The sequence below is a fragment of the Accipiter gentilis genome, chromosome Z (assembly GCF_929443795.1).
Source record: "Accipiter gentilis chromosome Z, bAccGen1.1, whole genome shotgun sequence".
Taxonomy (NCBI): domain Eukaryota; kingdom Metazoa; phylum Chordata; class Aves; order Accipitriformes; family Accipitridae; genus Astur; species Astur gentilis.
In genome coordinates, this window is record NC_064919.1 from 85,300,146 (window position 1) to 85,312,660 (window position 12,515).

At 43.7% G+C, this 12,515-nt stretch overlaps 1 protein-coding gene across 11 annotated transcripts in view; it reads right to left on the reverse strand.

Moving 5' to 3' along the window:
* The window catches only part of PIAS2 (protein inhibitor of activated STAT 2), a 34,026-nt gene extending 23,884 nt beyond the window's left edge, over window positions 1-10,142 (reverse strand). For all 11 annotated transcript variants that reach the window (XR_007505135.1, XR_007505137.1, XR_007505138.1 and 8 more), the window contains exons 1-2: window positions 10,031-10,142; window positions 200-674 (exon numbers count right to left, since the gene is read on the reverse strand). Coding sequence is in view for 6 of the 11 variants with exons in the window: in XM_049796076.1 (XP_049652033.1) it covers window positions 200-674; window positions 10,031-10,054 (499 nt within the window). In the remaining 5 variants the exon portion in view is untranslated. The remainder of the gene's footprint in view (window positions 1-199; window positions 675-10,030) is intronic.
* Between the last annotated feature and the right edge of the window lie 2,373 nt (window positions 10,143-12,515).

The following is a 12,515-nucleotide window of genomic DNA, read 5'->3' on the forward strand; positions in this document are numbered from 1 at the left end:
AAGAGAACAGTATTTTCTGAAGCATGGCTCGGCACTTCTGGGAACAAGTGGTGAAGACAGGGCAAGGGTAGAAATGAGAAGGTAAGGGAGTTTCCACTTTTCCCCAGCTGCAAAAAGCCATTTAAGTCTGGACTTAGTACTGTCATAAGCAATGCCTATGTCATGAATTAAGCACCCTGCAGAGCTATTAAATACTTACCTAGACTTGTAGGCTTTATGAGCACATCAAGCACATCGTAAAAAGGTAGGCTTTTCAGTTGAACATCGGGATGAACAGGTGGAATCGGAGGGGATGGCTGCTGCATCTCAAAGTGGGGCTTAGTGTCTTGGAGGAGCACAGAACTGACAGGCGAGGAAGGAGACTGAGGTGTGACCGATGTAGAAGGGAGCGGGTGAATGCCAGCAACAGCCAGGTCAGGCTCAACAGGAGAGGAACTACTGTCTAAATTGAAAACTGCAGGTTTTATAGCCGATAAATCCGAGAGTCCTTCAATCGTCCTTGGGTACCGACGCCTATAGAGTTCTCTGATTTTTATCTGAACTGCTGGGCTGCAGCCGCTCTTCAGTAAGTGCAGTGCCCTCATCAGGAGGTCATGTTTCCGCCCGCTTTTATTACGTCCAGCAAACCCCAACAACACTTGTAGTTCAGAAACACGAAAACTTGATACCATATTCTAGAAAGAAAAGGGAGATAAGCACAGGTGAACCAACAGTACCACAAGCAGGCCTTTCTGAGGAAGATGGTAAAACATCTGAGCTTCCATCATTCTAGTTTCACACTTATCTTAGGTACTACCCATACCCTTACCTGACACAAGAGTATAGTTTGTTTATCACGAAGAAACAAAGTGTCCAGGATGAAGGTTGAGTTTGGTTGTGTTGTTAATTTCAAAGACTTCTAATTGTTTCCACACTCAAACAACAGCAATAACAAAACCTTAATCCAACCCATGCAGTGCTGTCTTAAATTCACAGGCAGAAGCATAAACTCTAAAACAATGTATGTGTCTCACTTCATGAAGCCAGCAAACAAAAACAACAACAACAAATCAGACAAATCAGTATTATCACCTGTCTTCCAACACATTTTAAGAAATAAGGAAGTGTTTCAGTTCTGCATAGTTTATTCTGAAGCATCCTTTATTTTGGGCAGCATGTTAAATGCATGCATGAACAGGGACAGGCACATCAGGATTCACTCTTGAAAGAATGGCACAGCAAGGTGGACACCTAAAAAGCTACATTATACCATACTAACAAACTGTTTAACCAACATAATTGATTCTTCTAAAACATCACAGAAAACTTTGTGTCCTTCTCTTATCACGTTCTGGTATTGTGGGACACAAAGAACTCTTCAAAGGAAATAATACTATTTACTTGGTTATCAGAGTTAGTTGTGGAAGACTTTAAGGATTGAACTATGAAGTTCATAAATAGATTCTCATTGAATAAAAAAAACCACAAAACAAATCAAGAAATAGAAGAGCCCATTATGCAAGAGGAAGCAATCTCTCCCCCCCCCACCTCCCATTACTACAAACAAGTAACTTAGCATAGGCACATCATCTCATATTTTTGTGAGCAAGCTCTCTTTTCAGAGCTATAAAATTGTCCAGAATCTTCTAAGCAACTTCCTTCCTATTTCTGTGGAAGTCTTCCACCATAACAAGGAGATTAAGTTTTAAAGATGAAAGAACATCTGACTTTAATCTGTACTGCTGTACCATACCAACTCCAGACTCAAGGACTGGCAGATGAAAGCCCTGACAGAAGGTATGAAGTAGTAGACATCTGGGATCATAAAAGATATTTTTAAAAATAACAGTTCAGAAGTGTATTGTTGACTTTTAAATAGTAGTCCAATACACAACATTTAAAGCTTTGGGCATTAATTTCAGAAAGGATACAACTCAAAACACAATGTTCTGGGTTTACCTTCCCTAATCCTTACTATACAGTTACAGAGTTTATACCCATGTATTCTAACATAGATCTCATCTCAGCTGAAGTTTTAACACAACTATGCTACCACCACGCAGTCAGCCACAAAAAAACCAGTCTGAACCCCCCCGTGCCCCTAGCTGCTTGCTCCCTGTTCTCTCCTTCATGTTGAGAAAATTGTTTTTACAGTAAGACAGATGAGGGAATTGAGCCAGATGAAAACTGAGCTTTGAATCATACAATCATTTAGGTTGGAAAAGACCTTTAAGATCATCAAGTCCAACCATTAACCTAGCACTGCCAAGTCCACCACTAAACCACGTCCCTAAGCACCACATCTACACGTCTTTTAAATACCTCCAGGGATGGTGACTCAACAATTTCCCTGGGCAGCCTGCTCCAAGTGAAGAAATCTTTCCTAATATCCCATCTAAACCTCCTCTGGCACAACTTGAGGCCGTTTACTATTGTCCTATTGCTTGTTATTTGGGAGAAGAGACCAACTCCAACCTCCTTTCAGGTAATTGTAGAGGGCAATAAGGTCTCCCCTCAGCCTCCTTTTCTCTAGGCTAAACAACCCCAGTTCCCTCAGCTGCTCCTCATAGGACTTGTGCTCCAGACCCTTCACCAGCTTCGTTGCCCTTCTCTGGACACGCTCCAGCACCTCAAGGTCTTTCCTGTAGTGAGGGACCCAAAACTGAACACAGTACTCGAGGTGCAGCCTCACCAGTGCAGAGTACAGGGGGATGATCCCTTCCCTACTCCTGCTGGCCACACCATTTCTGACACAAGCCAGGATGCTGTTGGCCTTCCTGGCCACCTGGGCACACAGCTGGCTCATATTCAGCCAGCTGTCAACCAACACCCCCAGGTCCTTTTCCACCAGGCAGCTTTCCAGCCACTCTTCCCCAAGCCTGTAGCGCTGCGTGGGGTTATTGTGACCCAAGTGCAGGACCTGGCACTGAGCCTTGTTGAATTGCATACAATTGGCCTCAGCCCATCGATCCAGCCTGTTCAGATCCCTCTTGTGCCATTACAGGATGGCAGGAGCAAGCAGTCAGGACCTGCCTTTTCAAGGACCACATTATTTGTGCATATCAAAACAACCGTGTAAAATACTATGGTAGTATTTTCATCAGGCATACCCTTTCCTCATTGTTGAGAGGATGAGGTTATCTTATTTCAGACATTTCCAAACAGCCAATTTGGGTATGGTGATGCTTCTATCAAGTAGCTATCAGGGAGTTAACCCAGCAGTCCTCAAACTGGTATTCCCCCAACACCCCATCTATAAAGGCACCATGGATGCAATTGCCAGTGAAAGCAGCGTCATGTGAGGCATCAAGTGGCTCACCCTAACTTCTGAAGAGAAGACCAACAGCAGATATCATCTTAATTTCATCCCAGCAACTTCTCTCAACAGCAAAATGATACAAGAAAAGGGGAGAGGAGAGGAGACAGAACTCTATCCAGTTTGCAAGCTGCTGGAGAAGGTTAGTTTCCACCCAGCATTCCACCACTACTTTTCCTTAGTCTCACAGTCAAATGGTGAAGAAAATAAAGTGTTTCAGTACTCACAAAAAATAGCTTGAAGTACCATGACAGCTTTATAGTCATGCCACATAAAAGAGAAATTGTGTTAAAAGATAATACTGATATTCAAGAATTTACTGAGAACTACATGTTGCGTGCTTCCATAGATAGTTGCATAAGCTTGATAGCAATGTCAGTTCCTTTATTTCAGATTCAGGCAGTAAGCATGATTCGGGATTCCATAATCAGAATGCAAATGAATAAAATAATCCTTTACACTGAGATTAAGGAAACAGCATGTATTGCAAAATACTGTCTATTACCCTGCCTGCTGCCTTCTGTGCATTCCTGCAAGTTAATCAAGGTGAAATGCGCAGTCAATCATGCCTTGAAACAGCTAACATTTTATTCAGAAATTCCACAAACTAGCATTTTGTTACAAGATGGATTTCATTTAGAACACACAGGCTGGCTTCAATACCATAGTCAGCAAGATTTTAAATTGACACCTCTATTAAAAATGCTTGGGAGTACAAAAAAAATACATAGTTTTGTCCATCAACACAAAAATCTTACATATGGTTTTGAAAGAAGCCTTGCAAAAGTGAGTTTTACTGGAAGTAATTAAACAATGGCTTTTGCAACATTTTCCCCCTAAAGCTGATTCTACATTTCCTTTAAGGCAACAACCACCACATGCATGAAGACACAGCTAGTCTGATCTACACGTTTTAGCTTATTACTCCATTTACAGATTTATCAAAGTGGACACTCGTTACAATCAACAAGGTTTTATAGAGGCATAACATATGCGTAGGAGCATTTATAACCATGGTGCAAGACAGATATTAGTTCCAACAAACCCTACCAAGCTATTTTCTTTTGGGGTTCCAGCAGTATTGCAGAAGACTGCAGCCTAGCTATTAAGATGCTTTTCACATCACTGAATTAAGATTAGACATTCAAGTTGTGTCATGTAAATGCCATCAATTTTCTCTTAAGAGAAGTTCTTTACAGCTACACAGCCCAATAAAAAGCTTTTTTAACACTGAAGACCAAAGCCATTTTATTTTTAATGTTTCTCCATGAACACAAAGAGTAGTTTGACAGAACTTTAAGGAAGGAAATCAGACTGGATAATTCAAGTACTTCTATATTCCAGAAACATTTTTTCCCCTGAAATTCATACTTGAAGGTCATAAGAAGTTTCACAGGGTTTTTTGTTTCCGATTGTTAAACTATAGCAACCATGATTCATAAGCAGAAATACTGTTCTGGAGCATTAAGCCGTAGGTGTATCTGGAATGGCATTCATTTCACAGGGATGATGATATTAAGGAGTCCAGGAAATGCTGACACGCTGCTGAAATTAAGGGCAGACATGTTTCAGAGCAAAATAAGGGATCAAACATTTCTCTCAAACAAGAGGTACATGATTCTCCACGCTCCCCCTGCCAAAGCTACCTGCAATTTTAACAGTCGTTGTACTTACATATATGAATGAAATGTAACCACAAATCCCTGTGAAATTCTTGACATAGGTCTACAATAAGCGCCAGCAACTGTAGCTTCTAGGGCAAGTGCAACTGCTCAGGTAGTGAGCCCTACAGCTGAACCTGCAGAAGCAATCCAAGTAGACACAAAAGTTGTAGCGAGTCTCCACCCAAGAGCTCCGCTTGAGCCCCGCTGGCTTCCAGATGTTTTCTGAAGTGTCTGAAGGCTATATAGGGAAGGAACACACCAAGGACCAACCCCACAAATCCTCACTCCTGAGCTTAAGCCCTTTTCTGGACACTCATAGCATAGAATCACATTTGTGACATCTTTTGCAATAAGTTTGCATACATGCTGAGTAACAGCAGCCTAGGAATGCATAATACCAGTAAGAAAAGAGCAACTCGTGTCTTGGGATGACTGAAGACTTCTATGCTGACCCTAAACACAAATATAAATGTATTCTGGAAACTGATGCAACTATAGATAAAAAACTGCAAGTCCTGGGAAAGAATGGAGATGTCACTTTTTAAATCTGTAAAAGTAGTACAGCACAGTAAGAGCAGCTCTGAAGAACACAACAGTTGGTGCAACCAGCATGACCATCAGGTCTTCAGTATTATGGGGATTTTTCTTTGGACTAACTCTAGCCTGGCTCCTAAATTAGGCATTAGTCTTCAAAGTTGCATGCACTTAATGTAACAGTTAAAATCCTAAATCAAATACCTGCATTCACTTCACATAAAAGGCTCAAAACAAAGCTTGACCCATTTCATTGCAGCCTCATTTTCTAAGTACCACAAACTACATTATCTCCCTCCTCTCCCCCATCACCGTATCTCAGCACAGTCCTTAATTGTTAATTATTCTAGGTACAACAAACTTTTATGGTACAACAATAAGCCTCACTGGTCTGAAAAAGTGACTACACATCTAGGAAGAACAGGAAAATTACGTACAGATACAAGATTAACAGTATTATCATAGGTTATTAACAGTATTTTATCAGAGGTTATCTTATTTAATACACTCGATGTTAACTGCAACCTAAAGATCACTACATCACAAACAGAAACTTCTCAACATCTATTCTGCCCCCCATTTTAAGTTTACCCCAGATCAACATGTGGAATTTGATTTCTACATCAAACGCCCCAAACTGGTCAGCATATACAATACAATGGTATTAACACAGCTAAAATAAAACAGAGGACACCAGTGTGCTTGGCAGTGAGCTTGAAAAGGACACGTGAAAATAGCTCTCAGTATTTTCTTCTTGGCTAACAATTTAGCACTAAGCACTGCTTCACCTGGTAAACAGGCAAACACTGTCCATTCAGACTGGAAAAATAAAGCAAGAGGAGTGGAAAGACACCAAGGCTGGTATAAACGAGAGATCCAATACATACAAGAATGAGACTTCAATTTCTGTATTTTAAGATGGTATCCGAATCATATTGCTCCTCACATTTGAGTCGCATGACTTCCATACTGGGTGTGCAGGAGCAAAAATTAAAAGGGGACTGACCTTCAGCATTTATAAACCCCGATTTTCCAGTAAATTTTGTGTAGTCTCCCCTTCCACATAGGATGTATGAGCACACTTCAATCTCTTCTCACTAAAGTGAGGGGGGGTTTCCCCCCCACAATGGCCATGAAACTGATCCCTAGTGTCACACAAATTAGTTTTGGCACAGGCATATTCATTTGCCTATAAAGAGCTTTTTTTTTTTTTCTTTTCCATAAAGATGAAACTAACACATTACTTCAAAACCCGATTAAATACAAATTACGAGACTGAAGCTGCTATCTTCTAAACTAGGGATCTGCAACATTTCAAGGATAGCATGCACTCTGTATTAAGTTTCCAAATTAGAGTCAGTATGCCAGCAGAAACATAGGGGACCCAAGAGATGTTCCTTCTCTCCAAGTAATAATATATAACTGATCCTCTTATTTGCAGTATTTTGCTGGGATGCAAACAGTAGCTTCAAGCCAAATCTCAGTGAGTTCAGAATTTGTTGGGAGCTGGAATCATTTTCTCACAGATGGCTCTCAGAAGGAGCTGTAGTTCCCCACTCCTGGGCCAATTCTGTTCAAAAATGCATTCACATGCCATCTCTGGCCTCCACACCAGACTGCTGACTTCTGCTCCACGTCTGCCTATGCCTGTGTAATCCCTTTGACATTCATCGGGCTGCTCGTGAATAAGGATTACGGATAAAGGTATGAGCCATGTTTAAAAACACATCTGTGAACAGCAGGTCTGGAAACTGTACCTCAACATACAAGAAAGATACAGTTGTGCTCACCACATCTCAGCAGCTCCCTAATATTCCAGAAACTGGTAACCTACAGAATTCAATAAACATTACTAATTAATTAAGGGCTAACCTTAAGGTCTGGAAGGGTAAACCTTATACCAGACATTTTCACCAATATCTTGAAAAGTAGGCACCGTGGTTACAGCTACTTCCAAATCCTTTAACAAAACCAAAGATTTCCAAAAGGCATGATGTAACAGCAGGTTCTTTTGAGTCTCTTTGTCTTCTTTCACTACAGCCTCTCAGTTATAACCCTTTGGTCATCGCTCCCCAGAACTTTTACTCTGAAGATCCAGAGGACAGCAGGGATGGTACTAACAAATATTAAAATGATCCTTTGCCCTGAGAATAGAAAAATGCTGCCCTTCCATGCTTCCCTCAAAAACAGGATTTAAGAGAGAACTCTGACCTCCTGCCTTTAGTCAGTTCTTAACGATTTACTAAAATAAATTCAACTCTCCAAATTGCCCTCATGGCCTTTTATAAGGCAGGTAGAGATCACATACCACAGGAAATTGCAGTCAACAAGAGAACAGCAAACAATACTAACATAAAAATGTCCCGTATGTTAATCTATAAAGCAGCAGTTTAAGATCACTTCTAAAGATCAATTCACAAAATCTGTTGGGGCTCTGTGTGTGTGTGTCTCTCTCTCTCTGGCCAAAAGCAAGAAGAATTGGTTGTCTGGGAAAAAAAAAAAAAAAAAAAAAAGAGAAAAAACCCCAAACCTTAAACCTGCAAACCAAGTGTCTGGTATTCAAGCAGACACATTCAAATGTGTCCTCGTAAGAAAAATGGCAGTAAATGCCTTGAAGACATGAGGCAGTCTACTATATTCTCTTCCCCCTGCCCTCCCCCCCCAAAAAAATATCTAGAGCTTTCTCAAAATGGACCATGAATTATTATCAGCTGGATGTTGAGCATTTAGAGAAGCTCCAAGCTAATGGATTCATTTCACAGGCACTCCAGCTTACAAATAAGATAAATGGGAATATCAAAAGACATTTCTTCAGACCAGTATTTTTTTAACTACTGATACCTATTCTTTTGAGTGGTGAAAGGGCAGTCCTGTAGTTGGCCTGAAACCCAGTTCCCTTTTTCCTCCATACTTCCTGTGTTACTTTCGGCAAGCAACTCAGGTACATATATAATTTCAAAGGTATTTAGGTACCCAGTTCCCAGAAACCATCAATACTTATGCCTATCCAGATAGGCTATTATCACGCTTTGGAAAATGCAGATCACAGCTTCAGCTCAAACCTGGAGAAGAGGAGCTACACAAATCTCTGCTACAAAGTTTACCCCAGGGGTTTAGCCACCTACATAGCTACACCCTTTAACAGGCCTTGGAAGGAGGGCTGAAAGTGAGTGAGAACACTAAAGGAGAAAACATGTAAACACAAGCAAGTTAAAAACCCAAACAAACAAGGTTTAAATGCAGGAAAAAGCAAGTCAACCCTTCTTAAACCTAAGACTGAGATAGAGCACTGTTGTCCTCAAATAAAGAAACTCAGTTCTTTCCATGAGATTTTTATAGCCAAGCTCCTCAGCTATACCACAGCCACTTCAACCCAGGCGGTGTTAGTGCTGGAAGAAGCCTTAGTGCAGGAAATTATCTGGCAATTGCAGCATATTTGCCACTATTGGTCAGACTACAGTCAGTTCAGCCATCAGACCTTTCTCTACACTAAAGCTGAACTCACAGCGGCTCCTATTTAACTGACTTTTACTCCTTCTGTAGAGAAGTCTAGGTCAGGAGGGTCCAGTGCGCATGTAGTATTCCCTCAGCAGCACTTCTGCAGGTGTGGATGCTGCAGAAGGACAACATTCTCCTTCCGAACAAAGATATTCACAGATTGTTCAAGAAACACAAGGAAAAACAGAAGCGCTGTAGTCGGCTCTTTGTGTACACACCTTAAAATACGAAAGGCCACCCCCCCCACCGAAAAATCTGTTACAGAAAGTCCACAAGTGCAACGCAAAAGACATTCAGCCAAAGATAAAACAGGTCTGAAAAGAAATACTGAATTTCACGCTTCACAGGTGGAGTTTTCCCGGTTAGAAAGCCGTTAATGCATTTTCAAAAATCCAGCAGCTCTTAGCATTTTCAGAAATTCAGGAATTATTCAGGATTTCTCCCTTCAGTTCGCACGAAGGGCACCACGGCGCTGGGCCCGGAGCCCCACCAGGCGCCATACGAGCCACCGGCACCGGGCCGGGGCCCTGCTCCTCGCCCCGCTCCAAGCAACCGAAACGGCTTTTAAGATGTCGGGGGAGGCTGGCGGGGAGGGGACCCCCACCGAGACGACAACCCACACAGCGGAGATGAGGAGCGGACTCCCCGACCCGGTGAAGTGACAGGGAGGGTTTTTTCCTCAGGCAGGAGCCACCGGCCCCGCCGGCTCCCGCCGCCGCCGCCGCCCCCGATCGTGCTTCAGGGCGGCCCCGCTTCCTCCCCCCCCCCCCCCGGCCCGGGGAAGGCGCTGGCGGCCGCGGGGCCCCGGTGGTTTCCGGCCGGCCGTTACGGGCTGCCGCCTCAGCGAAAGGCGCCGACGGCTGTGCCCCCCCACACACACACACCGAGGGGCGCAGCGGGGGCTCCCCGTGAGGAAAAGCCGGGCGGGGGAGGGATAAGGTGGGCGAGGGTGTCCGCGGCAACGACCGGGCGACATCTTGGCCCGCGTCTCTCTCTCCCCCCCATCCCCCCCCCGCCGCTTCTACTCCCTCCTCCTCACCCGCAGCTCCTCGAAATCCGCCATTTTCTACCCGCTGCTTCTGCTGCTGCCGCCGCCGCCGCCGTCGCCGGGCCCCGCCGCCGCCGCCACCATCGTGCACCCTGTGCGCGCCCCCGGCACGTGACAGGGGAGGGCGGCTCCGGCTGTGTGTGTGGGGAGCGGGGGGGGGGCTCCGCGCCGCCTCCCGGCGGCCCTGAGAGGGAAAAAAAAAAAACCAACAGCTTTTTTTCTTCTTTTTTTTTTTTTTTTTTTGGGTAGAGACCCGCCGATAGCGGCCCCTGACCGAGGTGGGCCTCTCCGCGACCCTCGGGGGTCCCTATCGGGCCCGAAGGTGCGGGGCGATTAGGGAAGGAGGCAGCTCCTCAGGCCCGGAGCTCCGGGGAGATGAGGGAGTGGGATCCCCCGAGGATGGAGGGGGGGGAATCGTTACCCCCACCAGGGGCTGCCCCTTTTTCTCCCCGTCTCCAGAACGAACACCGCCGGAGGACACTCTCGCTGAGCGGTGAAACGGAATTGTTCTGTTCACAAAGAAGGAAGAGCAGCAAATAATCCAGCCTCGAGATGGGAGCGTAGTGAAAAGGGAAGGGTTGGGCTTACGCTCTGATTTTATAGCTTTCTTAGTTTTTATCCATCTAATCAAGAACATTCTCATAATTTGTGTTATAATGATGATGTGACACGTTTTATTAATAAAAAATGAAGCGAAAATGTCACTGGCAGTAAGCTTCAAAACTGGATAATGGGTTTCCTGCTGTAAGGGAAATGTTGAGACATTTACAGAAAAATAAACATCGAGGTGCAGCTGAGAATATTATTTTCAAAAGCAGCCAGAGATCATTATCTAGTCACAATAATTACCTAGTCACAATATTCAGTTTCATTGGCAACTGGGCCGTTAAACCAAACAACCGATTTATTGCAATAAAAAAAGCAAAGACTGAGCCAACAAACAGGCAAGCAGCCAAACCGACCCAAATGAGAAGTAGAGGAGAGACACTGGGGGGAAAAAAGGTCTGAAGAACAAAATATATTCGCCCATATTAACCAAAAGGCAGCAGTTTTTGCATGATTGACAGATTGGGAGAGGTAACTACAACCGTAAGATCTCAGAACAAATGTGAGTACACTACACCGGGAGCTTCTTAATGGGCCAAGAGACAGGCAGCAAGCTCTGCTAGGAGGAATTCCGGCAGACAATTTTGGGAACAAATAGCAGAGCTTTTGTAGAGGGTACTGCTGCCCGCAGTACTGACTGGCTCTGGTCACACAATATCACTACAAGATCTGGGGACACAGGAACTCAATAATTAACGTTATTAGTGGTAATTTTGCAATAGCTTTTTGAGGCAGGCTTTCCTATTCACTTACTATCCAAGTAAGTGGATTCACTTACTATCCAAGCTAGTCCAAGACAAACCCTTAGTTCTGCTGAAGTTTTTAACCGTAACCACAGATAGCTAGTCCTTCTCTGCATAAACTGGTTCTGTGCTTGGTCTTACAGCAGTCATTTCCTTGGAGATTCAAACATAAGGACTTTATTAATTTCAAACCCCCTTTGTTAGTCAAAACCAGGAATTTGCAGCCGAATAAAGTGTGCTGTCTGCTGCACCGCTGCACGAGTTCAACGACCAAGTCCATCAAACATTTCTTGTTCCAGGCAATTTAATACCAGACTAAAGGGACAAGCTGCAGGTTAGGATCTCTTAGATCATTAAAGCACACGCCAGCACAGGCCAGACCAAAGCCTTCTCTCTTCTTCTTTCAGCACACCCTTCCGTGTTTCTTCTTTCAAATACACCGCGAAAGACATCAATGTTCAAGCTTGCATGTGAGCCGGGCATTTCTTTTCCCATGTACACTCACCTCTCACTTCATAACCACATCTTTCAACCTTCCCATTCGTCTCATCCCCGATATCCACTGGGATAAGAGCAAACAGGTTATAGTTTGTGTTTTAACACCTCACAAGCATAAGATGATAAGAGTTCACATATTAGGTTATCCTAATTTTTTGCCTGAAGGGGAAAAAAAGGAAAAAAAAAAAAAAAAGAGTTCCTTAAAGTTCTTCTCTTCATCATATTTTGTTTTCCCCCAGCTTTCCCTCACATCTTCTCTCCTACTCATCACTGGGGCCATACTCTTGAAAAAAACAAGTACTCCATACTTCTGGTCCTCCTCAAGCTTTTTTCTAGGTCCCTACTCTGCAAAAGCATAGGGCACAGGCCTATTCTCTCCCACTCCATTATCTTATCTCCACACCAAGTTTCTTCTCAAATCTCCCTCCTCTGTTTTTCCCAGTAACTAGAATAAGTCTCCCCTTTTGCTCTAGTTCTTCAAAATCCTGCTGGTTTTTCAAAACTCTGCAAACACACGTTAACTCCAGACTTGCACTCCCCAGATACCAGGCCACCTTAGCAACTTCCCAGTCTCAACCTTTCCAATGTTTCTTTTTCCACCAAACTTTTAAGACACCTACCTCCAGTGT